The sequence below is a fragment of the Myxocyprinus asiaticus genome, chromosome 34 (genome assembly GCF_019703515.2).
Source record: "Myxocyprinus asiaticus isolate MX2 ecotype Aquarium Trade chromosome 34, UBuf_Myxa_2, whole genome shotgun sequence".
In the NCBI taxonomy this organism is placed as follows: domain Eukaryota; kingdom Metazoa; phylum Chordata; class Actinopteri; order Cypriniformes; family Catostomidae; genus Myxocyprinus; species Myxocyprinus asiaticus.
The window spans coordinates 31,510,087-31,535,721 of record NC_059377.1 but is presented as its reverse complement, the minus strand read 5'-3'; the positions used below and the strand labels follow the sequence as shown (position 1 = coordinate 31,535,721).

Sequence of the window (25,635 nt, the reverse complement as noted above, 5' to 3'; positions counted from 1 at the left end):
TGCATATGCTCTGAGCAGCAAAAGACGTGGAAGAGCAAGTGTAGCTTGGAGCTGGTTGGCAGTCTTGAATGCCTTGACATGCGGTCTCTACATATAAATACTTGAATAACTGTACTCAAGGGCTGTGGTGTGTTGAACAAGAGAAAGGGAAAAAGAGAGTATAAGAGATAGAAAAGAGATGATAGAATCTTAGATTAGTGTGTCACATTTATACAGTGTCTTAGTCTTTGCACTAAATAAAGCTATTAAACAGAGAATAAAGCTATAGAAACAAAGAGAAGTGTTGATTTTACTAAGAGACATATTGTAAATTATAGATTATACTGTAATGTCATCAGTTAAACTTCTATGTCTGAATAAAAACCAAACACATACAAAATAAAAATTGTCAAAACAAGCTTGCACATTAAAGTATATTCATATACTGTACATACTGTATATTAACCCACAATTTAATAAAAATAAATGAATGACAATCCAAGTAAAATCAGACTACTGATAAGTCCAACATCCGATACCAACATTTTTGCTTTGGTATGATACCAGCCCTGGTACCTCTGTATTGATACTAAATCGATACTTAGGCTACAAATAAAAAGCCTCGGATTTCAGATGAAGTTACACAGAAAATGACTTGATTAAAATAATTTTTCTGGATTCCATGTTTTATGTTTTAATTATGTTATTATCAAAACTGTTTAATCAAGTGAAAATATAATAATGAACTATCAACAAAAATGTCTATTTTATTTTTGGTGAAATAAAATGCTGCACAGCAGAGCTTCCCAGTGTTCATGCTTCATAGCCTGCTGACATTCAGTACACTTGCTTTTATGATATTGCTTATTATTATTACTATTTTTACTATACAACCATTATTATACAATGTGTTAATATTAAATTATTGTTACTCGTAGTATAATACTAGTTTGAATATTACATTTTTTATACAGCAGTAATATTTTCCTGTCGTATGTCTTTAATGCATCCAGTTGAATAGAGCTTTTGTTTTGGCGGACATTTGAATTCTTCCTGTTTTTGAGGGTTGTTTTTAACAAGCTCCCCATTCTAAATTAAACACTGAAATACTCGCATGCTGAAATCTCAGAGCTGCAATAGGGAAGGAGTTTATGTGAGTGTTCACAGCTGCTCATACCATAAACACACATTATGAGCATCACGCACTATCTCTGTGTGTGTGTGTTAAGTAGATGAAAGAAAGCATGGCGTCACCTCTCATCCATTCTGAAGTGCGCAGCGCATGCAGACTGTATATTATTTAATTAAACAAAATCCTTTTTCTTTTTAATGATCACACTACCAGTACGTTAGTACTGGTATACTGTGCAATGCTAGCAGTTTTGCTTTTTAATTGCTGATTTCTGAAATGGTAAAACCTAAAGATTAATTTCCCTATGGAAATTAATTTCAAATAATTTATTGCACTTCCTTCTTTTATATTAGTATATATTTGCATACTAATGTTTTAGCATATAGATGGGAAATTGTCCTTTATTCAGTTAAAATATTTTTTTTTCTCACCACTGCATTTCACTTGAGAAGAATGAAATACAAAACAGTAGGCTTTACTATCAGTTTCAGTTTTTGTATTCTCTTTTTGTATGTGTTTGTATTTTGTAAAAAAAAAAAAAGGAAAAGATTCTGGAAAATCCAGACAATGGACAGCTCCAAAAGGAAAGGTTGCAGATTTCCCAAACATTTGGGGATGTAATGTCCTGGCCTGATGGCTTCGCCTTTTATTCTTTATAAGCCTGCATGTGGCCTTTATGAGCCATGTTGAGACCTGGGTCTCTAAAGTAAAATACAGTAAAGAAATGTATTTGCCACACAATGAAAACCACAGTAACGAGTAATCATTCAAAAGTCAAAGGAGAGGTTGAAGTGGTGAGACAAGTCCCTAAGGCATCAGACATCACAGCTGCAAAACTTCACCAAGAGCCACTGTTGTTGGGTTACCAAAATGTATAAAACATATTACCCCCATCTCTACATTATTTGTGGCTGCAGGGGTTTGAAGAAATTGCCATTTGACACTGTGTGGTGTAGTTACCGGAATAAAATTAAGGGCTCGTGTATTCCCTATATGCTCTTTATTTTACATCTTCACAACTTCTCTTCTTCTACTCTCCATACATTCTATACATACTCAGTACACAGCAACATCTAGTGTTTAGGTATACTCTCAATACACAACATATTCCCCTATTTATAAAAGAAAGCAATTACCATTGTACTAGAATATCAGGGAAAAAAGAACACCAAAATCACTACTCAGTTATCAACAATATGTGTAACACCTTAACGTATTCGAGTAGTTAACTTTAGAATTGTTCATTCAAGCCTTTAATTTACTTTAGTCTGTAGAACAATAAACATTACAGAATAGTATTTCAAGTATCACTTTCAAGTTATCCTTGCATTCCAACATGTTACACTTGGTCTTTAGACCATACAGGAGCATGACACATCCTTTGTGTACGTGCATTACGAGAAGGTAGTACAGGTGATCGTACTGTAGGAGGTGTGTATGTTGGAGCAAAAGAGTCCTCAGTAAGAGCAGAATTCTCAGAATTATAAGCAACAGCAGCAGATGGAGCAAGATGACTGGCATTCCATATTTTCCCATCCGAAAGAAGAAATGTTGTTGGTCCTTTCTGAGCAACAACTTGGTAAGGCTGAGTAAACTTAGGGTGCGCTTTCTTAAGCAATCCAGGTTTCCTGATGCGTACAAAAGATCCTATCTTGAATTTAGGAGGTGTCACATTTCGTTGAAGGTCCGTGTATTGTTTCATTTTGTTTTGAGATTTTTGAATGGAGAGTTTCACATTGTGCGGGGCAATGGGTGGTGTCATACCTGGTATACCCTTTACATGAAGTTTTGTCTTCATTTGTCAACCACGCAAGAGTTCAGCAGGTGAAAATTTAGTCACAGTGTGTGGAGTTGCTCTGTATGTATGCAGAAATTCAGTCACGAATGATTTCCAATCTTTTCCTTCAATGTTAACAGTTTGAAGACTAAACACTCTATTAAAGTGTTCAATTTCACCATTTGCTTGAGGGTAGTACACTGAACTGCAGTAGTGTTTAACATCGTTGTTTGCAAGGAGTGACTCAAATTCAGCTGAAACGAATTGTGAACCATTGTCAGTTACTAGTTCAAGCGGTGTTCCTTCACAGCTGAAAACACTGGATAAGAACTTAACAGTAGTCACATCAGATGCAAAAGCAATTTCAGGCCATTTGCTGAAATAATCAATGAGTGTTCCTGCAAAGCGACAACCTTGCGGTGCATTGTGTAAAGGTCCCACGATATCGATAACTACTTTCTCCCAGGCAGATGTTGGTGTGGGCACAGGGCAAAGGGGTGCAGTGTGAGTAACGGTGGTTTTGTCATGCTGAAGACAGGTATTGCAAGATTTAATAGTCTGTTCCACTTGACAGTCCATTGCAGGCCACCAGTATAACTCACAAAGTCTCTGTTTCATACGCAGTATTCCTTGGTGGGTAGCATGAGCTAACTGAATGAACTTGGAGTGCATACTAGCTGGAATGATCACTCAATGTGTACCCCGAATGATGAGTCTGTCTTGTACAGCTAGTTCGTTCTGCAGATGGTGAAATGGTGCGATGGCAGGATCCAGGCTTTTTGTATTGCGAGGCCATCCTTTTCCAATGAAACCCCTGACTTGTTGTAGAACGGGGCAAATCTCACATGCAGGTTTCAGTTCTTCCACAGTAACTGCTCTGAATTCAGGAGACAGCACAGCAACCATGTCAGGTTCTTGGTCTAAACTATGTTCTGAACTATGGTCTGTAACAGGAAGAGGTAGGCGTGAAAGGCAGTCAGCTGTAACGTTGTCTCATCCTGGCTTGTATTCCATGCTGTAATTGAAGCACAGGAGATGCGCTGACCAACGTGCAATTCTCATGTCTGCTCATCCCAAGCCTTTTGTGGACAACAGTGTAGTTAATGGGCTATGATCAGTTCGCAGGGTGAAATGATGACCCCATAGGCACGTATGCCATTTTCCCGTTGCCCAAACGCATGCAAGAGCTTCTTTTCCACTGTGAAATACTTTCTTTCACACTCAGATAGCGTTCTCGAAGCAAAAGCAACAGTCTTTTCCACTGTACCATGACACTGAGTAAGTACAGCACCAATGCCGTAATCTGAACCATAGTAGATCTCGATGGATCAAATAATGCAAGGGCTGGACTAGTAGCAATGATCTGTTTCACTCGATCAAAATTTTCTTGAGCCTCATCAGACCAATGGAAACCAGTGGATTTGTGAAGCAGTATGCAAAAAGGTTCCACTAGTGTTGCATAGTTAGGAATTATTTTTGAGTACCAGCCTGCTAGACCTAGAAAAGAGCACAAGGATTGTGCATCATGGGGCGGTGCTGCTTGGGTCATAGCTAGAATGTGCTCTGGGTTTGGCTGTAAGCCAGCTGCAGAAATAACATGGCCAAGGAAAGGTAGCTGTGTTTTCTTAAAATGGCATTTATCTACATTCAGTTTCAATCCACTGTCCTGTAAGCATTTGAGTACCACTTTGAGTCTTTTCTCATCTATATCTGGAATCTCACCATAGATGATTATGTTGTCAAGGTAGCATTGTACACCTTCCTGACCCGCTAAGATCTGTGACATCATTCTCTGGAATGCACTCGGTGCTGAAGCCAGGCCATAGGGAACTCGTGTGAAGCAGTATAATCCTTTATGGGTGACAAAAGCTGTCAAGTCCCTGCTGTCTTTATGTAGAGCCAGTTGGTTATACTGTATGCATTTTGAAGATCAATCGAAGAGAACATAGCAGATCCTCGTAAGTCAGTGAAAATTTCCTCGATGTGATGCAGAGGGTGACTGTCTATTATTACGGCTCTATTTTGTTCTCTGAGATCGACTCCAAAGGTGAATTTTACTGTCTTTCTTTTGTGGAACCACTAGCGGAGAAACCCATGGAGACAAATCAATTTTTTCCATGACTCCTTCAGATTCTAGTCTTTGTAGCTCTTGAGAAACTGCATCTCGTATTGCAAATGGTAATCTGTGCCATTTCTGTTGGACAGGCCACACATCCGTCCACACGTTCACTTTGTGTACGAAGCCAGTAGCAATTCCCAGTGGCTGGGTTAGGTTAACAGTAGTTTGGCATTCGATAGTAACAGGTGTAATGTATCCATTTTTGATTTCCAGCTGCAGTGCAGTGAAGAGGTCCATTCCTAATATCGGCTTTCCATCTGGCACAATGTAAAAGGAAGCACGTGTATGGTAACCCTGATAAGTGACTGTAATAGGGAGGCACTCTGCAACTGGAATTGGCTTTTTTAAGTATGTGACAAGGTGAACATTAGGGCGTGTAAGAGAAATGTCTGCAAAATGCTATTGGTACAGGTATTCTGGAAGGATGGAAACAGCAGAGCCAGTATCCATGAGTAAATCAACATTCAGTGATTTTCCACATTCAGTGTGTAAGGAGACATTGCAAGAAAGATATTGTCTCCGTCGCAGTTCACTAGCAGTTCCCGTAGAGCAGCCACATGTTGCACAATAGGTTCACGAGACCATTGGGCACGCTGACGAAATTTATTTCTTTCGGCGACCACATTCACTTTCTGAACACAAATTTTGCACAACACACTCAGTGCAGTCTCATAATGTTCATCCGTCACTGTAAGTGTATAAAAAATATGCTGTCCCTCCGTCCCAAGACAGTGTATAAGCAAAGCATGTTTTCTCTTTTCAGGCAGGGCCTCCTCAGACAGTGCCGTCATGTAGTTATCAAACATACAAATCCATGCAGTAAATGGAATATTCAGCTCATCCGGAGTTTCAAGAAATGCAGGAGGAGGTGAGAGAGTGAGTAGGGCCATCTTCGTCACCAATATGTGGTGTAGTTACCGGAATAAACTTCAGGGCTCGTGTATTTCCTACATGCTCTTTATTTTACATCTTCACAACTTCTTTTCTTCTACTCTCTGTACATTCTATACATACTCAGTACACAGCGACATCTATTGTTTAGGTATACTCTCAATACACACACACTGTTATAGTGGTGCGTAAAGGCTGTACAGTCTGTAGAGTTTAGGAGCTTTCAGTCATTAAGATTAAGGTTCCTTGGAGAATACTGTCATCCACCAATAATGTATTTACAAAACTTTATTTGGACCCAGAAGGAGAGACACCCAGAGCTAATTTTAGCATATTCAATTCAGTAGGGAACTGAATGGAACTGAAAGAAAACACTGCAAATGCATAATGTTTTGGGGTTATTTTTTTCCATCATAATCCATTGAAGATTTGTTTTCCCATAGAACAGATTGACGATTACCTTCGACACCATCTAAGAAGATTGAACATTTCTGAATACTATATTAGGTAGCAAAATATTTTCTCAAGACTAATGTATGAATTTTTTTGTAACCAATTTCTGATTTCTAGAGATACATGCCTGTAGTATATTACTGATAAGATTTGAACACAGGATGTTGTTACTAACGAGTGACGAGGGAATAATTCTTTTTAAACTTGCTTATTTTAAATATAGAGTGAATGCCTTTTCTAAATAGGCCTTTGCACTTTTAATTCTAATATGGGACAGGGATTAATACGCTCTCTTAATACTGATGGGAACCAGTGGCCTAAGGATGATAAAAATAATCCTATCCTAATGGGAGCTTGGTCATCTTGGTCAGCCCTCTGAGAGAATGGGAATAGATTAAACCGCTGTTTATGTCGCAAAGCTAACAGGCTAACACCATGCTAATCCCACTAAGTGGCTGTTTATGTAAACGCTCAAGCCAAGGAATCCCTGATGAGGGCTGTATTGACATAAGGCTCAGACATGTGCGTGCACACCTCCATGCATTTAGATCACTTCACCGCTCCATGGACGCATCAATGGAGGGATAGACGGATGATCCCAAAGGATCTGAAATGGACACACACACCCTGTCTGATCCTCCAGCCTTTATCCACATACAAAAACAAAAAGAAAGGGACTAAGCATATGAAAATGACAACTGGTCTTTATCTGTATCTTACAAAGGTTTATGTTCTCATTCAAGGCACAATCATTATCTTAGATTTTTGTATTGTTTGAGTAGAAACATAATGTAGTCTGTGTCTTAAAATAGTCTTTTGTTTAAATTCCACTGATGAGTAGACTATAAAACAAATTCGACCCTTTCGAACAATGCATTGTATTACTGTTAGAATTGACGTTCTGAAGTTTCTGACTTTTAATTTTTTTAACCTCCTTTACATAATTTGATTCTGAGCAACCAATTGCCATTTGGCTATTGGCGCCTCTGTCTTTAGCTTCTCCCTGCCCTGTCTCAGTATTACCGTGACTGCGTTAAGTTCCTGTCAGGATATTGGCTGACAGAGTGTTTAGCATGCACACTGGTGTCTGAGCGATCAAAATGCCAGTCTATAGATCATGAGGGGACTAAAGATCACATCAACAGCCATATGGACACAGGGGTGACATGTCACACTCTGGTGGAATGATCCCTGCCAAAGTCCGGCTGTGATGGTCAGGGTAAAGACAGCCTCATCATTTTATGGTCACTTGCACTGGGTATCATGTTGCCTCTTATGCACAAATTATAATGTGGGAAGATTATAGTGCACAGGTGTGAACCTAAAAGCCTGAAGAGGTCAGGATCTATGCAGAGACCTGTACTGTCTATGCAAATGATCAAAAACCGAGGGGCTTATTGAGGCTTTCTGGTCCAATACTAAACAAAATAGTAGAAAACCATTACTGAAAATACCAACCAAATTCTGCTTCGTTTGTGCACGCAGTGAGCTGTCTGTCTCAATTGTTAAAAGGCACAAAACAAGGTCAGTCCTTATTTTAGCTACTGAGTGGCAGCACAAGGGAAGGAATTACTAGAATGTTTATTTTTAATCAGTTCTCCAGACTTAAAGTTCAGAAACTTATTTTGTCATTAGACCTGCATTCTGAGGATACTGAAGAACCAAAAAATTATCATAGGCTATATACAGTGTTTACTAACATAAATGCAGAATTTTTAGAGACAAAGAGGGTCCAGGTCTTTGCATGTTTGGAACAAATATAGATAAAGTATGAAGCCCTTCGAAGACTGTTTTGCCTATAATCCACTAGGTGTTTGATAGCTGAACATACAGTATAATACTCAACCAGTTAAATGTCTCTAGCCTCTATCAGCACCTGGTGATGTTTCAGCTTTGTTAACCTTCCACCTTATTACAGAAGGTTGGGGGTTCAAGCCCCAGCACTGCCAATATGCCACTGCTGGGCCCCTGAGCAAGGCCCTTGACCCTATCTGCTCCGGGGTGCCATATCATGGCTGACCCTGCACTCTGACCCCAGTTTAGCTGGGATATGTGAAAAAAATAATTTCACAGTATGTGCAAAACATTTGTGATAAATAAAATTAATTAATTATTATTATTATTCAAGCAATCCAGCCATCCATGGACACCTTCTGCCTTGTAGGATATGTAGTTTGCATTTAATTCCAGTCTCATGCAGGTGTGTCAGGTGCAACTAGGATTTGCCCAGAGGGGACAGACAATAATTACTCTTACATAGCTTCACTGTAGGTGTCTGGCAGCTTGTCTGTCTTTCCCTTTCTATCTCTCTTTCTCTTTTTAAAAAAAAAAAAAAAAAAAAAAAAAAAAAAGGACATTTAGTGTGAGAGTGAAGTGTGTGAGAAAGTCCAGATGATTCAGCTCATAAACATAGTTGAGTGTCATATCTGCCCCAGGCTACATTTCCCTTCATCTGAGAATGAGAATATCATTGTTACTCAGACACTGACAGTGTTACTATTGTTGCCTTTAACAGGGAGCGGAGAGGCAGGTGTTGAAAACCATAATGTACAAATGAGAACACTGCTGTACCTCCAAGCATTGTCCTATGCAAAGTGTTAGAAAAAGTGCTAAAAGAGTGTAGCCAGTCCTCCTTGTCAATGAAGTTTGTACCTCAAAGGAATATTCCGGGTTCAATACAAGTTAAGCTCAATCGACAGAATTTATGGCATAATGTTAAATGCCAAAAAAATCATTTACAATTGTTCCTTCTTAAAAAAAGCAAAAACCAAGGTTGCAATGAGACACTTACAACGGAAGTTAATGGAGCCAATTTTTGGAGGGTTTAAAGCAGAAATGTGAAGCATATAATTTTATAACAGTACTTACAGTAATTCTTCTGTTAAATGTTGTTTATTATTTGAGTTTTAAGGTTGTTTAAATCATCCTTTTTGCTGTCGTTTTAAGGTTTTTAAGTTTATGGCGTTACAAAGTTGTAAAGTGCCTTTAACTTACGAAGAAAAGGTTAGTGGGCCATTTTAAAACATAAAAAAAATAAATAAATGATTAAAAAAAAAAGTATACCTTGAATGCATAAATCCAAATGTAAAATCATGTTAACACGCATATTATTTACGAAACAGTGACTGTTTTAACTGTAGGGGAATTCAGTTAAACCCAGTAATGAGACCAGTTTGAACTATGAAGTCCAGGAGTCAAAGTTGAAGTTTCAATAAATAGAGAGAGAGTTTACTGAAGACAGAAACAGAAAATGAGTTGAGGATCTAACCTCGAACTAACTTGGATTACAGAAACAACCATAATTATAGTCATATACAAATGAATTGACGTCATCTTTACAGGCTTACAGTCTTCTGGGTTAACCATAAAGATATTTACAGGAACTATCCAAATATGGTGAACTGCTGATCTACGCAGAAGGTGTTATTTAGAAACATAATACTGATTAGCTGGAACCACGAAGTCTCAGTTGGTCAGCAGATAATCGGAAATAGTAAAACCAACAGGACTCCTCTGGTGCCAGAGGGTGACTGACCAACATCAAATCACCTGGCTCCAATCACTCTAACAATTCCTGTAATCAATTTAGATAAAGACTATAGGAGAGATTGAGAAATACAAAGAAGGTAAAAGAAAATACTGCATCTTAAGAGAAATATGAGACTGCATCTTCTTAATGTTGAATGTCATCGAGACCCAGGCTGAATGTTATTCTTTTCTGCTGGAACAAAACTTTGATAACTTACAGCTCTCACGTACACACTTTTAAGGCCTGAGAATTTCTAGGTGAAAGGGTACAGAAGGTTTGTTCTTTAAAAACTTAAATACAACAAAACTCTTACTTAATATTGATCAGTGATCAATTGAATTTATTGCATTTTCTTAGGGTTAATTTGTGCAGGTGAGCAGAAGTTGAAACAGAATCGGTTTTGTCTGATGAACCCTTAGTTTTGCTTGTAGGAAAAAACTGAATACTGTCTCATTTCCTCTCTCTCTCTCTCTCTCTCTCTCTCTCTCTCTCTCTCTCTCTCTCTCTTTGCACTGAAAGGAATAGTTCACCCAAAAATGAAAATTTGCTGATAATTTACTCACCCTCAGGCCATCCAAGATGTGTCTGAGTTTCTTTCTTCATCAAAACAGAATTTAAGACTTTTAGGATTTCATTTCAGGCCTCCTCCTCTAAACAATGCAAGTGAATGTCCTCCATTTTTTGACGGTCCAAAATGCATATTTAGGGTGCATCAAAATAATCCACATGACTCCAGTCGACAAATAAAGTTCTTTTTTTTCTAAAGTACGATTGATTATTTTTAGAAACAAAACAATACTTGTATACTTTTTAACTACAAATGTTCACTTCTGTACATCTCTGTGACGTGCGCTCATGAGAGGGATGATGTAAGCTCATTGGTAAGGTCACGCGTCACATGGAGAAGGAGTCAGGAAGCGTGTCGTACATCGTTTTCCTTTTTTTTTTTATTATTATTATTTGGAAGTGATTTTTTATTTTATATTGTTTTGAAATAGTTTTGGACTGTTTTGGTTTGTGAACGGCACAAGTTTCTCTTGTAAATAATGACACGCTTCCTGACTCCTCCTCCACGTGATGCGTGACCTTACCAACGAGCTTACATCATCCCTCTCAAATAATGGAGGACATTCACTTGCATTTTTTAGAGGAGGAGGCCTGAAATGAAATCCTAAAAGTCTTAAATTCTGTTTTGATGAAGAAAGAAACTCAGATACATCTTGGATGGCCTGAGGGTGAGTAAATTATCAGCAAATTTTCATTTTTGGGTGAACTATTCCTTGAAGGACATTTTTACATGAAAAACATGGGTTTATGTTTATACATTACTTGCTGCACATTGTAGTTACTACATTTAGTTGTGCCTTTTAGGGTGTGTGTGCTTGTGGGAGGTTGTCAAATCTCTTTTGAATAGGGCAATCATGACAATGAACATTAAACATTAAAGTTGTTTATCCGTTCAGGTCCTTTGATTGCACTGTTGGTCTTTGTTTCTTACTAATTTTTTCAAAGCTCTGTTTCCATGTTCATACTATGTTGGTGATCTTTAGAAAAATAATTTAGAGAGGCTAAACTCAAAGTGACGCCTCATCATGCATTTCAAGCTTTGCTGCACTGACTTATTAAGGTGAGATAGTTTTGAAAATCAGGAAACTGTATCCCACAAATTCAAATGAACCTGTCAATGCACTATTACTACTCTCAGTAACAGGTTCAGACATGTGACTTTCTCAAAAACATTTTGCTCTGCAGCACTATGCCATGCGTAAACTAATTCTAACATTATTTATTTTCTCTGCTATGGAGCTTTAGTAAAGTTTATTACTGTCTGTATGATCAGTTTGAATATTAACCCTTTGGAAAGGACACATTATAATAATTAATCCATGTTAGTTTGCAAGTGTACATACACTACCAGTCAAATGTTTTGAAACACTTGACTGAAATGTTTCTCATAATCTTAAAAATCTTTTGATCTGAAGGCGTATGCTTAAATGTTGAAGTTAGTTTTGAAGACAAAAATATAATTGTGCCACCATATTAATTTATTTCATTATAAAACTAAAATGTAATTAAAAAAAAAAAAAGTTTTTTATATTGATGACTTGCAGCCAATAAGTGCCCAACATAGATGGGAACTCCTTCAATACTGTTTAAAAAGCATCCCAGGGTGATACCTCAAGATGTTGGTTAAGAAAATGTCAAGAGTACATGTCTGCAAATTCTAGGCAAAGGGTGACTACTTTGAAGATGCTCAAATATAACACAGTTTTTATTTATTTTGGATTTTGTTTAGTCACAACATAATTTCCATAGTTCCATTTATGTTATTCCATAGTTTTGATGACTTTACTATTATTCTAATATATATATATATATATATATATATATATATATATATATATATATATAATAAAGAATGAGTAAGTGTTTCAAAACTTTTGACCGGTAGTGTATATTTTTCCCTTGTATGAATGGTTATGTACTTTATATCTACATCATGGGTTGTGTGTTTAAGTCATTGTAGTTACACAGTCAAGTAGTGGCACTCGCATCATTTAAGTTATAGTGAAGCATTCTGGGAGGTGTTGACAGTTGGTACAAAGAGAGCATGCTAAAAGGTTCAGTCCATCTCCACGGTTACCCGATCTCCTGCACAGACAGGAGGTGCCTCATTGGCTGTGAGGCTGGGGTCACTGTGAGGTTAAGACAGTGTGATGGATAGACCTCTCTCTCTATCCTTTTTAGTCTATCTGGCTTTATCTACCCCCCATTTCTTCCTCTTTTTTTCTATTTGACTTTTGTTTGCTCATCACACTCCAATGTTCTTATCTTCTATCAGTTTGCACTCATTTTTGGTTTTAGACTTTTTGTCAAAGCAAAATTCATATATGTTCATATTTAAGGTTATATATGACAGTGGGAGTGAAATTCAATGTATATTATTTTGTTATATTGAAGTACAGTCCGTTTTACTAAATGGAGGGATCACTACATAATGGTTTTATAAGGACACAAAAATGAATTGTGTGGAATTTTATTTCTAGTCTTGATCACACAAAATCTAAGATCCTTTGAATATCTGAGACAACGTTAGAAATACAGTCTGCAATTTCCCATTAATAATGCATCATGATAAGCATTCCTTTTTCATGTGTGGTCCAGTTCATCATCAGAGTGGGAAATCATAAACTGTTTAAGGATGGGCATTTGGTGATGTTCTCATATACTATGTTTTTGGCAACACAGAAACTTTCTGATCTTCCAAGTAGTGGTTTCATCATTTAAGCATGTAATCTTTATCAAACAACGAATGCCAATCAAATTATTCGAATGAAGTTTTATATTTCATATTCATTCCTTCCCCATTATGCTTTCAGGGGAAAAAACATGCCATAGTGTATTTCTTTTAACATTTTTGCTCCAAAACAGGGTATTTCTTTGTTATCCAATTTATTTGGAAAATACTACAATATTCTGTGTAAGTGGAGTCAAACATTACCTTTTGCAAGTATATAAAAATGTTAGCTATGTTTGTTGCCAAGCAAATCAAATTTGAATCTTGACATAATGTTGCCTAGATTAGGCCTACACATTAGAAAGAACTAATGGATTTGAATCATCAGGATGTCATATACAACCACTGCCATGAACATAATTTACACACACGCACGCACGCGCACACACATTTGTTTTAATTATGTTACACAATAAGCTGTTACATTAAAACGGCAATAGTATCCGCATGTTTTTTGTTTGTTTGTTTTTTAAGAATTTGCTAAATCTTTCTCTCTGTCTCATATGCACATTTATATGGTGACCAACAGGTGTTCCACCTTATCTTAGCAACCTGCCGAAAGAGACGAAGATTATACAAGACTGTGGATTTAAAAAAGGCCAATGCGTGCAGTACATGTGCTGCAGTGTTGTGTTAGTTCAGCTCAGAGTAAATAGGCAAAAACAATTGTCCGTCACCTTCAGATCGTACATTTAAATTTCAAGAAAATAATTAGTTTCTCAAGAAATTGCATTTGCCTTAATGAACAAAAATAAATGACACTGGAATTATAATTTGTAGAATATTCTTTCGCAACTGGCGCCATTTCAACATTTGGCCAATATTCTGTATAATGTTTTTAAAAACTTTTTCAAAAAGTCCTCATGGACATTTGTTTAATTTTTACAACTAACTTCCTGCTCGCATTAACAATGAAATAATTATCATCCAAATAATGCCAGCGATGCCTGGGATGTTTACTGTGAAAAGTTTTAAAACCAAGTTATTTATCTTCCGAGCTCGTAATGGTCTACAATCAAACATACGTCATTTGTTTGTGTTTACACGCGCGAGCCTGGGTCCTGCATGTTTGATTCTCGAAGAAGTGAAAATAATCTGTAGCCTTTAACTCTAACCCTAATATTGACCACAAGCTGTAGGTAATTACCTGTAGGTAATTGCATTCAGTATTGTACATATAGTACATTTTCTAGGACTGGCAAATTGGCGTTCTTGTATAAGGAAATGTACCTGAGCGTTTCTCTCTCTCTCTCTCTCTCTCTCTCTCATATGTTGTATTATATTGGGTCTCAGTGTGGAGATCTTGGAGACAATAATCTCAAGGGCTGACCATTCGATGACCGCAGGTTTTTTTTTTTCTTTTTCTTTTTTTTCTTGCGGGTCAGGTCATTCTACTACAATCGCAGCTCTCCTCGATTTTGAAAACAATTCGTCTGTAAAAAAAAAAAAAAATAATAAAAATAAATAAAAAATCTCTGCACGTGGAAGTTCATGAAGCCTACAATATTTCGGAAGGAAAAGCTCAGATTTGACATTTTCGAACCTCATGCACAAATAAGTTTGCCTGGCACACTGTAATATCCGTTACTTTCATTAAAAATATATATAATTATTATAATAGCAATAGCCTATGATAATAAATTATAATAAAAGCAATAGTACAATTTACTATTATATTCACTTTATATTATATTTAACATTAGTTAATAATATTAGTTACCAAGTCATATTAATAAATAATAGTAATAATAACAATTTAAAATTATTTGTTAATATAACAATTATTATTACTTGTACAGAACACATTTTACAAATCTTGGTTAATGTTCATTTTTAATGTATAGTACATTTAAGTTGTATAAGTTAACATTAGTCAATGCATAACGAACTAACATGGACTCAAAATGAACAATTGTATATTATGTATTTAAAAAGTTTACTAATATAAAAAAATCAATGAGTGTGTGTGTGTGTGTACATGTATAACAACAAGAAGAAGAATTGTTGTTTTGGTTATCAGAAGCAAGAGATAATTGTTTTTACTATAATAATATAAAACATTTCATCGACACGTTTTCCAGTTATGCATTTCAGTCTTTAATGCTTTGTCTCCTTACATATATGTTGTTTAGGCTATTTTAATTATATATATATATATATATTTCTTAAACTACGTTTTAGATGTATGTATATATACACTGATATACAAAATATATAATTTATAATGATAAAGAAACGTCATACATGCTTTAGAGTAACATAGACATTTTGTCCCTTTCTAAATAGATGTTTCTTACTTTTCTTTACATAACCTGTTTTTGTTGTTACATGTAATGGCTGTTTTTGGCGTTCTTGATCTGTACAAGAACGTAATTGCGTTTATTTTTTCACAGTCATCAGTCCTCCTGCATAACTTTAGTGATTACAGACTGGACAGAGTGACATTGAAATTCCAGTTTAAATCCTGAGTTGCACATAGCATAATCATGTTGTTTTAGACTGTTTTTCTTCTATTATTTTTGTCATTATTTGTTTCCTAATGCTATTTGTTTTCCCCACCTATGCTTATTTGATTAATGTTAATATATAGCCTACTGTAGATAACTTTATAGAGTTATGGACTTTTTTCATCTCAATTTAGCAATAGCCTATACATTATTTATTAAATAAAAACAAATAAAAAAAAGAGTAGCATACAGACTTATTTTATGAGTCTCATAAATTTATAGACTATAGGATTTCTATTATTTTGTTTTTTGCTGATACAGAAGTTGTTACTTCAGTATAAGGACATGTATCAAATTAATAACAGTGTAATCTCTTTTCAGTGCTTTTACAGGAGTAGACAATGTCAGAAAATCTACATTTATTTCTCAAGAAGTTGACCGAAGTTATTTTTTCGGAAAATCTCTCATTTAGCCAACTATTAAACTAAATGCCTAAACCAACACTTGGTTGTGGGTTACAGTATAACATAATAATGTTCTACATACTACAGTACACACTAATTCAAATACATAGTCACACTAGTTGACTAATTGTTTGAACATCAACAATCACACGTCGCACCTAATGAAGAAGAACTTACGAACAATCATACCAGGAGACAAGGAGATATTTAGGCTCCATGGGGATTCACACGCAACCCTCATGTGCAGGTGGATTTAAGGTAAAGGTGAGAATGATCATCAATCAAGACTCTTGCTCTGCTTTTGCTTAGGGAAAATGGCGCGCTATTTGCACTCAAGGAAATAAACAAACAAAATGTAGTTTTATGCAGACAGTGCCAAAGGGAAGTTCATAAGGATGATTTCAGTTTTCTGTGAGAAATTGTATGTCTTCATAGACTTAGAGAGAGAGAGAGAGAGAGAGAGAGAGAGAGAGAGAGAGAGAGAGAGAGAGAGAGAGAGAGGGAAGGGAGAAGTGATAGAAGTTTCCCTGTTTCAGCCTCTTACTTGTAATCTACTTGTAGGTTGGGATTTGTTCCAAACCTGTTTGCCAGTGGGAGGTTAGTGAATTTAATACCCAAAAGGCAGTTGTGTTCTTGTCATATCTCATGATGTTTCAGATCTGTAGGATTCAGATTCGTTATTTGTTATATTGCTACTGCCTCGCCTTACAATATGTAAACAAAACCAATATGCTGTAATATGAGAAATCAGACATGTCATGACCACTGATGAGGTCAGATTCATTCTTGTCGATATTCGAGATGATTTAATCAATGGTGCCTCTTTTTTTCTTGTCCTCCATTTCCATTCGATTAACTAACAGGTCAATATAGGGTTGTCATTGCGAATGACGGTGACAGCAGTGTGCATCTTCCTTTTGTGGATAAACATGCTTACCAAGTGCCAATACTGCTTCTTCCCTGAGGAGGAAGCCACGTACGAACGCATATATCAGTTACATGCCCAGAAAGCGTGTTATTGGCTTTTAAAGACTATACAAATAAGCAAAATCAATGAATAAAACATAACAGACAAGTCCAGAAAAAGACTCAAAAACCTAATTTACATGTCCTTGAATAAATGTTGTGTAAATAACATGTGGAGGGCAGGGCTGTTGAAAGTTATCAAATTGTCAGTATTGTTTTCTGACACTTAAGTGTGGCTGTTGTCTTAAATAGTCATTGATATAATATGTGTGTATGTGTTTGTGGAGATCTTTATCAAAGACAAACATTTACACAATCAAAAGTACATCGACCAGAGTTCAAATATATTAAGAACTATTTTAATTCATACATTTAATTCACCCGTATCTTGATCTTTTTCTAAACATGATTTGCGGAAAAGGCTTGAGTCATCATCACTGACTGATAAAACTCAGTGTGAGCGGTTGACAACTTGTAGCGCAACAGAACAATAATTTAGCTTAACACCATGCATATAACACCTGGCCCAAAAAAGGTGTAATTATCTTCAAACAAGCCTTTGCCGAGAGTTATCAGGACAATGAATCTCTCTTTCATATGCATCCCTTACATATATTGCACTATCATCCGTTTCTTCATGAGGTAGGCATTCTGACAAGTGGCGTACAAGTCCGACCCAGCAAAGATGTGTGTAAATTGCAGCGTTCGCTATAAATGTGCAAGAAAATACACAAACCACTTGTGAGAACTTGTTCTATCTAGTTGCATGACAAGGTGCCCAAGACAATTAACAGCCATTTCACAATAACACAAGTAGCACAGTTAAAACACACTGATAATCCAAATGTTAGTTCGATATAGTCTCAAAATAGTGCATTGTTATATGACACATTTACTCATGTCCGTATATCGACATGATTATTTTGGCAACTTTGACACAGGAGTCACTGACTGTTCTGCAACATCATTATTAGTTTGGCAAAACAAACGCCAAAGCCTTTTAATTCGAGGAGTATGGATCAACAGTCGAAGAAGCAGGGGAAGGCGTGGATGGTGCGGAGAGTGACTTTTCTGAGGCGTTTTCGGGTTTTCCAAGATCATCCTTCGGTTCGTACGACGATTTGGGCAATAGACATTCCTTCTCGCGTTTCTTCTGCTTCATTCGACGATTTTGGAACCAAATCTTCACCTGAGTCTCGTTCAACTGTAGCGCAGCAGCAATTTCCACACGCCTCGCACGAGTCAAGTATTTATTGAAATGAAACTCTTTTTCAAGCTCTGTCAGTTGTTTTGTGGTAAAATTTGTGCGCACAGTGTTTGGCTGCCCACCAAATCCATACTCTCCAGCTTTCCCTAAAGAGAGAAGATAAACAGATAAATAAGTGCATGCAAAATCTTGATTCATCTATTAAACAGGTGAATGTCAGATCGGTCCCCACAAAGTTATACGGCCTAGTTTTTCCACACTCTTTTAAAACTAGGGTGTTCGAAGTGCAACATTAAGTAAGTGCATATTTTTTCTCTCAATCTTAGCACATAATAACAGAACTCGGCATGATAATTTTTTTCTCCTGCCACTCACCTGTTTTTGGCGGGTTCCGTTTAACTTTCATCCAGTCAAATGTCTGCCCCGTAGACACGCCATCTGACAGAGGTGAGCAGCAAGCATCGTGATGGGCCACATGCAGAGGTGATAGCGGATTTGAGCAGTCCCCATCAAAGGTAAGGTTTGCCTGATCCGAACTATTAATGTATGTGGCTGAAGCGTACTGGAATTGGCCGTGGAGATGCGCATTTCCACTGCTGTAACCATGGCGATGATGACGATGCTGCACCGCGGTAGAGGAAATATTTCCAGAGTAAACTAATGGGCCGCACTGGGGAAAGCTGACAGACGAATCTACATCCTGATTTAGGGCATAATGACTGTATCCAGCGCAAAAACTTTGAGTCCCATAACTTGGATGGGCGCTATAGGTGATTGACAGTGTTCCGGGGGACTGGTACGACACGGCTTGATGTGGATGAGAGGGGACTGCGTCTCGTGATGATCTACTGGGCATGAACCGCTCATCCCCACTGCAGTTATTTACCCTAACAGCACACGATTGGAATGTTGAAAGTCCGTGGTCGCCATGGAACGCTCTAACTGAGCAGGAGCCCCCGCCACCTCCATCTCCACCACTTATGGCCGAAAAATCTAAGAATGTGCTCATTGTGGCATCGTCGTGAGTGTTTCTGCGCCCGGCTGCCACACTGACCGATCTTTGGGCCCGGGGACTAATTAACGTCTCACCACTCACCCGGGGTCGTACCGAGCCAACCTTCAGCCTCCTTCAATCAGTTGTGTATTTGGTGGGGGATGTCTGCGAGCTAGTGATATGAATGAGCAGTGACAGTCACGTGGGCTGGGGCAGCCAGTGATCAGTTGTTCTGTCTCGTCTTGATCTTAAGTGGCATTGTGCTGACAGCTTGTCGTTAAAGACCAGGCTTATGTAAATGCCGACCTCTTGTCGATCAACGTGACGTAGGCCAACTTTACCCATTGGGCAATTCCCATTGAAAGGATGGATTAGCTGCAAGAGAGAAAGGAAGTAGAGGGACGTTGTCTCACAGACAATGTCAAGAAGGACCTACAAATCTGTGGCCTGTATAAGTGAGGAAATATGTTGAAGAAATGCCTCAGGTAAGATTAGTTTCAAGCTAATGGTAAATAATCTAAATGTCTCTTTTCTTGTGTTTCAGTATTCAGATATTTCAAGAGGTACATTCAAATTATTGAGTGTTTGTGCCAGTTTGAGAGGGCGAGTGTATTGCAAGAAGTAATTCTGTTGGTTGTAAGACATTAGCTTTGTAAACTCAACCTTCAAAATACTGTATAACTGTATTGTTCGTTTAGAGCCTGCACGTTTAGCTTTTTATTACCCTGATTTAGTAATGTAATGAAGCTGAACATTATTTCATAAAACCCGTGCTTATAAGGTAGATTATTACTGCTTCAACGGACTTATAACGAAAATACATTTTCTTTGAGAAATGTGAATTTTCATAACAGAAAAGTAGGCCTTTGTCACATATTTGATGAAAAAAATACATATTGAATTGCTTGTTTTGCCGAATATTTTATTGTGAACAGTGATCACTTATATGAGGCAGGAGGGTGTATTTGATCTCCTAGTGGAGTAGGGGAGACATGCGCCCCCTCTGGAGCATATTATTTACAGCTTTGTCCAGTGTTTTTTCCCCCTCAAAATGGCGCTTTCCTCGAACTGCTGACGGCCTAACATTTCTCATCCCCTCATTTTAACACATCTTTTCTACAAAATTACCCCTCACACATATTCATAGGGAGGAGCAGCTACAAGAAAAAGATGCGGTAGCGGTTAGAATAAACTTACTGTTTGCTTATTTTGTACTTGCGTCGTCTCAGAATTATTTTGGCAATCCATCCTTGGAAGTTTAGCAGGAATATCAACCTAAAATCTTGTTTTTATTCACATAAAGCATTATTTGAGGAAAATGCTTACAAAGTGTCGATGAATATGTGCAAACAAACAAAAAACGCAATACTTACTAAGCAGCAGTAATAAAGTAGACTATTGTTATTATTATTATTTATTTATTATACTAGCAGAACTGCCTAAAAGTTCGTGAAAAAATATAGGCTACTGGTCAAAAGCCATTTCAGTCCTTACAGGCTAAAAAAAAGGTCTAAAAAGACTCAAATTACGTATGCTACGCGCAATAAAACATGTAGGCTAGTGTTTTGTGTGATCCTAACTGGTGTTAAAACGCCAATAAAAATGAATTAATACTGATCGTCCACGTGGATTGTGCTTTAGGACCCAAAATTATTTTAATAGCAAAGTGAGAGTGAAAAGACACGAAATACGAAAAGACTCTTATTTGCGCAGACTTTTTACTGGCAGTGATTGTCTCGATGCTGTCAGCATGCATGAAAGACTTTGATTTATGAGTTCGTCGGGGAAAGACATATCCCAGGCATTTCCCCAAGCCGAGCGGGGAAAAGAGTTCGAGACAAAGAGCACAGGAAGAAGCCATATTTAAACACGGTTTAGCGACTTAAATTGTAACAAAACAACAACAACAAAAAACTGCAGACAAGCGGGACAAAATATTACAGAGTGACGGATTAAGTTACATTTTAGTTGGAAATAATTATAGGCTAGATCTTAAAAAATGTGCATCATGCAAAAAGGACAATAATAAAAACATATTTACGTCAGTATTTCATTAAATTTTATCAGAAATGTAATAGCATTTTTGTCCTTTTGGTCACCTTGCCTGGTAATTCTCTAAAAATATTTGTAACCAGCACTGAATTCTCCATGGCCCCTAATAACATTGCTTCAGGATGGAAAATTCTGTGGAAATATAAAATGTTTTACTAGGAACGGGAACATATTTGTCTGACTGTTCTTTCTTTACACGATAAATTTTATAGCGACTATGAAATAGGCTACTTCATGAAGGGTATTTAATATGTCGGCTCTGTTAATCTGAGAGCAGATTATTGACTTGACACTTCAAGTAGTTAAAAATATGTATTTATTCTTAGAAAATAAGCGATACAGAAATAAAAGGAATCAAAACCTCCGTTATGAATGCATTATGTCTATGCATCTACATATGAGTATCGTACAGCTCTCACGGCTTATCTTACCTTCAATTATTTATAATAAACGTGGTAGTTTACAGCGCCCATCTTGCAAATGCTAGAAAAGAGAAACAGAATCTCCTGATTTATCCTAATGTTCACTGATGCACTTTGACGGTCAATAGTTTCGATGCTGTAATTCAGCTCAAGTCAAATAATCCGTAAAGAAATAGAAGTCCGCTGATATATCACCTGGGCTACCCATAGACTTGTACAGTTTTGACGAAGCTGCATCAGACAGATATATGCATGAGTCGGTCGACAAAATATCGAAGTCCTGCAAAGACGTGTCCATAATACGCAGGGAACTGCAATTGTCCGGGCTGGTACAGTGATGGTATATTGGTGTGCCTTTGCCCAAAGCAGAAGGTGACTGACTGGGAACATCATTCTGACTTCTGTTTCTAAAACTGCTAGGAAACATTTCAAAAGTTTGTATGCCGTCGCCATCGCAGGGCTGCCCGAAGACTGTTGACAGTTTTTTATGATTCTGAGTCTCCATCTACAAGGCCCCCGCCATGGCTCAAGTCATAAATGGAGGTGTCCTCATCGCTCTGTGTACAACTGTCCTCTCTGGCGGTTGTCTTGCTTTGCTGCCTTTGGCTCTCTTTAGTCTGGGTCTGCCGTTTATATTTCATACGTCTATTCTGAAATCACACTTTGACCTGGCGTTCCGTTAGGTCGAGCAACGCGGCTATTTCCATACGCCGTGGCCGGCAAAGGTATTTGTTGTAATGGAACTCTTTCTCGAGCTCCAAAAGTTGCGTGTTAGTGTATGCTGTTCTCAGACGGCGTGAACCTCCTCCACTAGCCAAACCACCCTCGGGAAGCTCTGGAGAGCCTGAGAACAGGAGTCAGACTATATGTTATAGTCTAAATAATTTATGGATAGGCTACTATTTCCCATGTCTAGCAAGCAGAGCATGTCAACACCCAGCATTGGCTCTTATCACACTGCAAACGTCGCCATAATCACTGTACAAATACAACAGCTCAAGCTGATTAACTAAAAAGCATTCAGGAAAAGACTGCAGACCATAAACAGCAACGCCAGAGGAGTGCGTGCACAGATCAGCATAATATCTAATGAATGGCTGAGCTGTACGCTACAACAGTAATCTATCATTCTTCCTACTTGTCAAACATCAGAAAGAACTTGGCATAGTACAATTCGAATCGAATTGGAGAATCAAAGCGGAATTCAAATAAATAATGTAGTTTTCGGAATGTTCAGCTATTCAAGATTAATTGCGTGAGAGGGAAGTGATACACACACGCACACATATACATTGAGGAGCATGTTGGTTAGGAAGCCAGCTATTTTAATTTTTGCGCATGTATTCCGAGGGCAAAGGGTTGGCGGGCAGTGGGTTTTCCCCATCTAAGCTGTGCCGGGGCCCTATTTGGCGTGTATGACTCCCGAGACTCAGGCTTGGGATGGTATTTTCGAAAGGAGGTGAGATGAGAGGGTTAGTGTTCGTAAACATTGAGCTTTTGATTGATGATTTCTGAAATGAGTATATAACAGGAGGAAAAGGAGTATCTAAGGCATTCCGCGAGCGAAGGCCGACTACTGATGAAACCTGTCTCACGCTCTAACTCGTAATTCATTGTTAACCTGTTGACTGACGCTGCTAGAGTGCGGGTATAGGGAAAGTTGGCCTCCCATCAAATCTATGTGTTTTCAAAAATTAAAATATGCAGGTCATAATCAAAAAAAGCTTTGAAAACGATTTTGTTATAAGTTATAACTCTGATTATGGCCGTGTGTCCCTCTGCTGCTCATTCACAATATTAGCCTACATTCAATGGATACTTGGTTGAAATTGGACAGAAAAAATCCTGTCACATGATTACCTATGACCAATGACCATTTGTGGTACATTTAAAAAGATTCAGAACGATAGATCCATTTAAAACACTTATTTTAGCAACGCCTCTCGCAGGGAGGTCACTATTGTTATGTACATTGTTAGTATCCTGTTTTTCGGTAAAGAAGGCAATATCTTGCAGCTTTGTAGTCTGGTCAGGCTCAGAACAGTTTTCTCTGGTTGTGCATGCATTGGAAGCACATATGCCCATTCCACGTCGCGCAAATCTATTATCCAATTTACTGACGCACAAGTTCTGCCTTTGGATCCTTAAGATACAGGGCACTGGTCTTAGTTTTACACATTGAAAAAGTATTACCTCCAGTTTGTGTGTAAAACAGACCTACTTACACAACATCATGTAAGGTCATCAACGATAGTAGCTAGTCCAATAATCACAGATAGCTAGTCCAATAATCACATCGGAAATACGCTCTAAAATAGATTATCATTCAAGTAGGCCTATACAATTCTTCGTTACATACACACAGCCTTAAAAAGATCTTAAATAGCACAATAAACTGCAAATTACGTCAGTGTATTTGATTCTGAAGGATATACACTTGTACTGTCAGTTTGCTTTAGCTAACCTGATAGCACACGTACATCACCCTGCGACATCTATTTGATGTGTGTGTTTACATCTGGAAGACATATTTTTTTTAGGTTGTTTCCTCTCGGATGTCGGTAAGAAATTCAGCAAATATCTTTGAGACATTTATCATTTAGAATGTTTATAAATCTGATCTTTAAAAGATGTTTATCAGATATTAATTAGAATGTGATGCTATCGAGACGAAAAGATCTCAAACAGACATCTCAGAAATGTACATGTGGTATTTGGGAATCGTCTTCTCTCAGTTCTCCTTTACGAAGAGGATATACGTTGCTCTCGGTACAATATTTGAAGTAAAAAGCTTTGTGAAAGGAGATGTTCTCAACCTGGGGTTGAAATCTTCACATAGCTTAATATCACATGCAACAAGTTATTTTTTAATACAGAATAATTGACGTTCCGTATAGACCATGCCTGACCTTTTTTAAAGAAAAGAGTACTTGGGCCGTTTGCAGTTTAGTGTTTATACTAAACAAAGGGTCCTGGAAGCCTGCGCGCGATCAATCTTACTTGCCAAAGGGGCTGACAGCCTCGTGCCCTCACAACGCATTTAAAACTTCTAACTCCACGCCAGATCAAATCCTGCCAGGACGAAACGCTTCACTAGAGAGGTTGTTTGCCTCTGTTTCTCTTTCTCGTAAACAGATTTTCAAACGGCATAAAATCAGAAACCCACTATAAAGGTGCGGTGATTCGCTATCGACGAGTAAGTAATCTTCATATATTTATTTAAGAAATTAATCAACTTTTATTCTCGATACGACATGAAAAAAATTGCGCCTTTGTCGCGCAAGCACTGCAGAAAGCTCTAATCATATGTCAAAAGATGTGAATGAGAACGTTTTGTGTGTGTGTGTGTGTGTGTGTGTGTGTGTGTGTGTGTGAAAGGAAATTCTACAATAAATAAAATAGTAAAAGTTTAAACGTGTAGTATTGATTTATAATACGAAACACGACCATGTAATTTGATGGCCTAAATATAGGCTTGTGAAATTTAACCGAAAAGGCTATGTAGTTGTTAAATGTTATCATTAGCAATTACTATTAACTGTGTATTTATTTGGTTGTAAAATAACATTTAATATGAGGCCCTCTTTAATGTCAAATGGAATTAGTTATTGATATCGTGGAATACATGTTTAGATGTAGGCCTTAATAAATATTTATCATTGTGAATGATGATCTCGCAGGCCTAGTATTAGGCCTACTGACTATAACCAACTATTATGACGGGGAAAGTATAAATGCATGCACAAATGACAAGTTGTTCCAGTAATGCTTGTCGTTGGTTGTTGAGTTGATGTATTGGATGTTTCAGCAGTCTTTAAGTGTCAACAAACTAGCACTATTGTACTCTCGTTTGCCTAACAAGGGGCTGGAATTTATCACATCAGATTTATAATTTTAAATGTTTT

General features: G+C 37.5%; 1 protein-coding gene and 1 pseudogene across 2 annotated transcripts; both read right to left on the bottom strand.

Annotated features, from left to right (window-relative positions):
- Positions 1-17,389: 17,389 nt before the first annotated feature.
- Positions 17,390-21,852, bottom strand: LOC127424945 (homeobox protein Hox-A1a-like). Of its 2 annotated transcripts, XM_051670522.1 has the most exons (3): positions 21,740-21,852; positions 18,638-19,631; positions 17,390-18,408 (listed from the first exon to the last, which is right to left on the bottom strand). In XM_051670522.1, the coding sequence occupies exons 2-3, from the start codon at positions 19,269-19,271 to the stop codon at positions 18,056-18,058; spliced, it is 987 nt and encodes a 328-aa protein (XP_051526482.1). In that variant the 5' UTR covers positions 19,272-19,631; positions 21,740-21,852; the 3' UTR covers positions 17,390-18,055. The 2 variants fall into 2 exon arrangements, with proteins under 2 accessions (XP_051526482.1, XP_051526481.1); XM_051670521.1 differs by lacking the exon at positions 21,740-21,852 and having other exon boundaries at positions 18,638-19,736.
- Positions 19,756-24,926, bottom strand: LOC127424974 (homeobox protein Hox-A2a-like; annotated as a pseudogene).
- Positions 24,927-25,635: the final 709 nt, after the last annotated feature.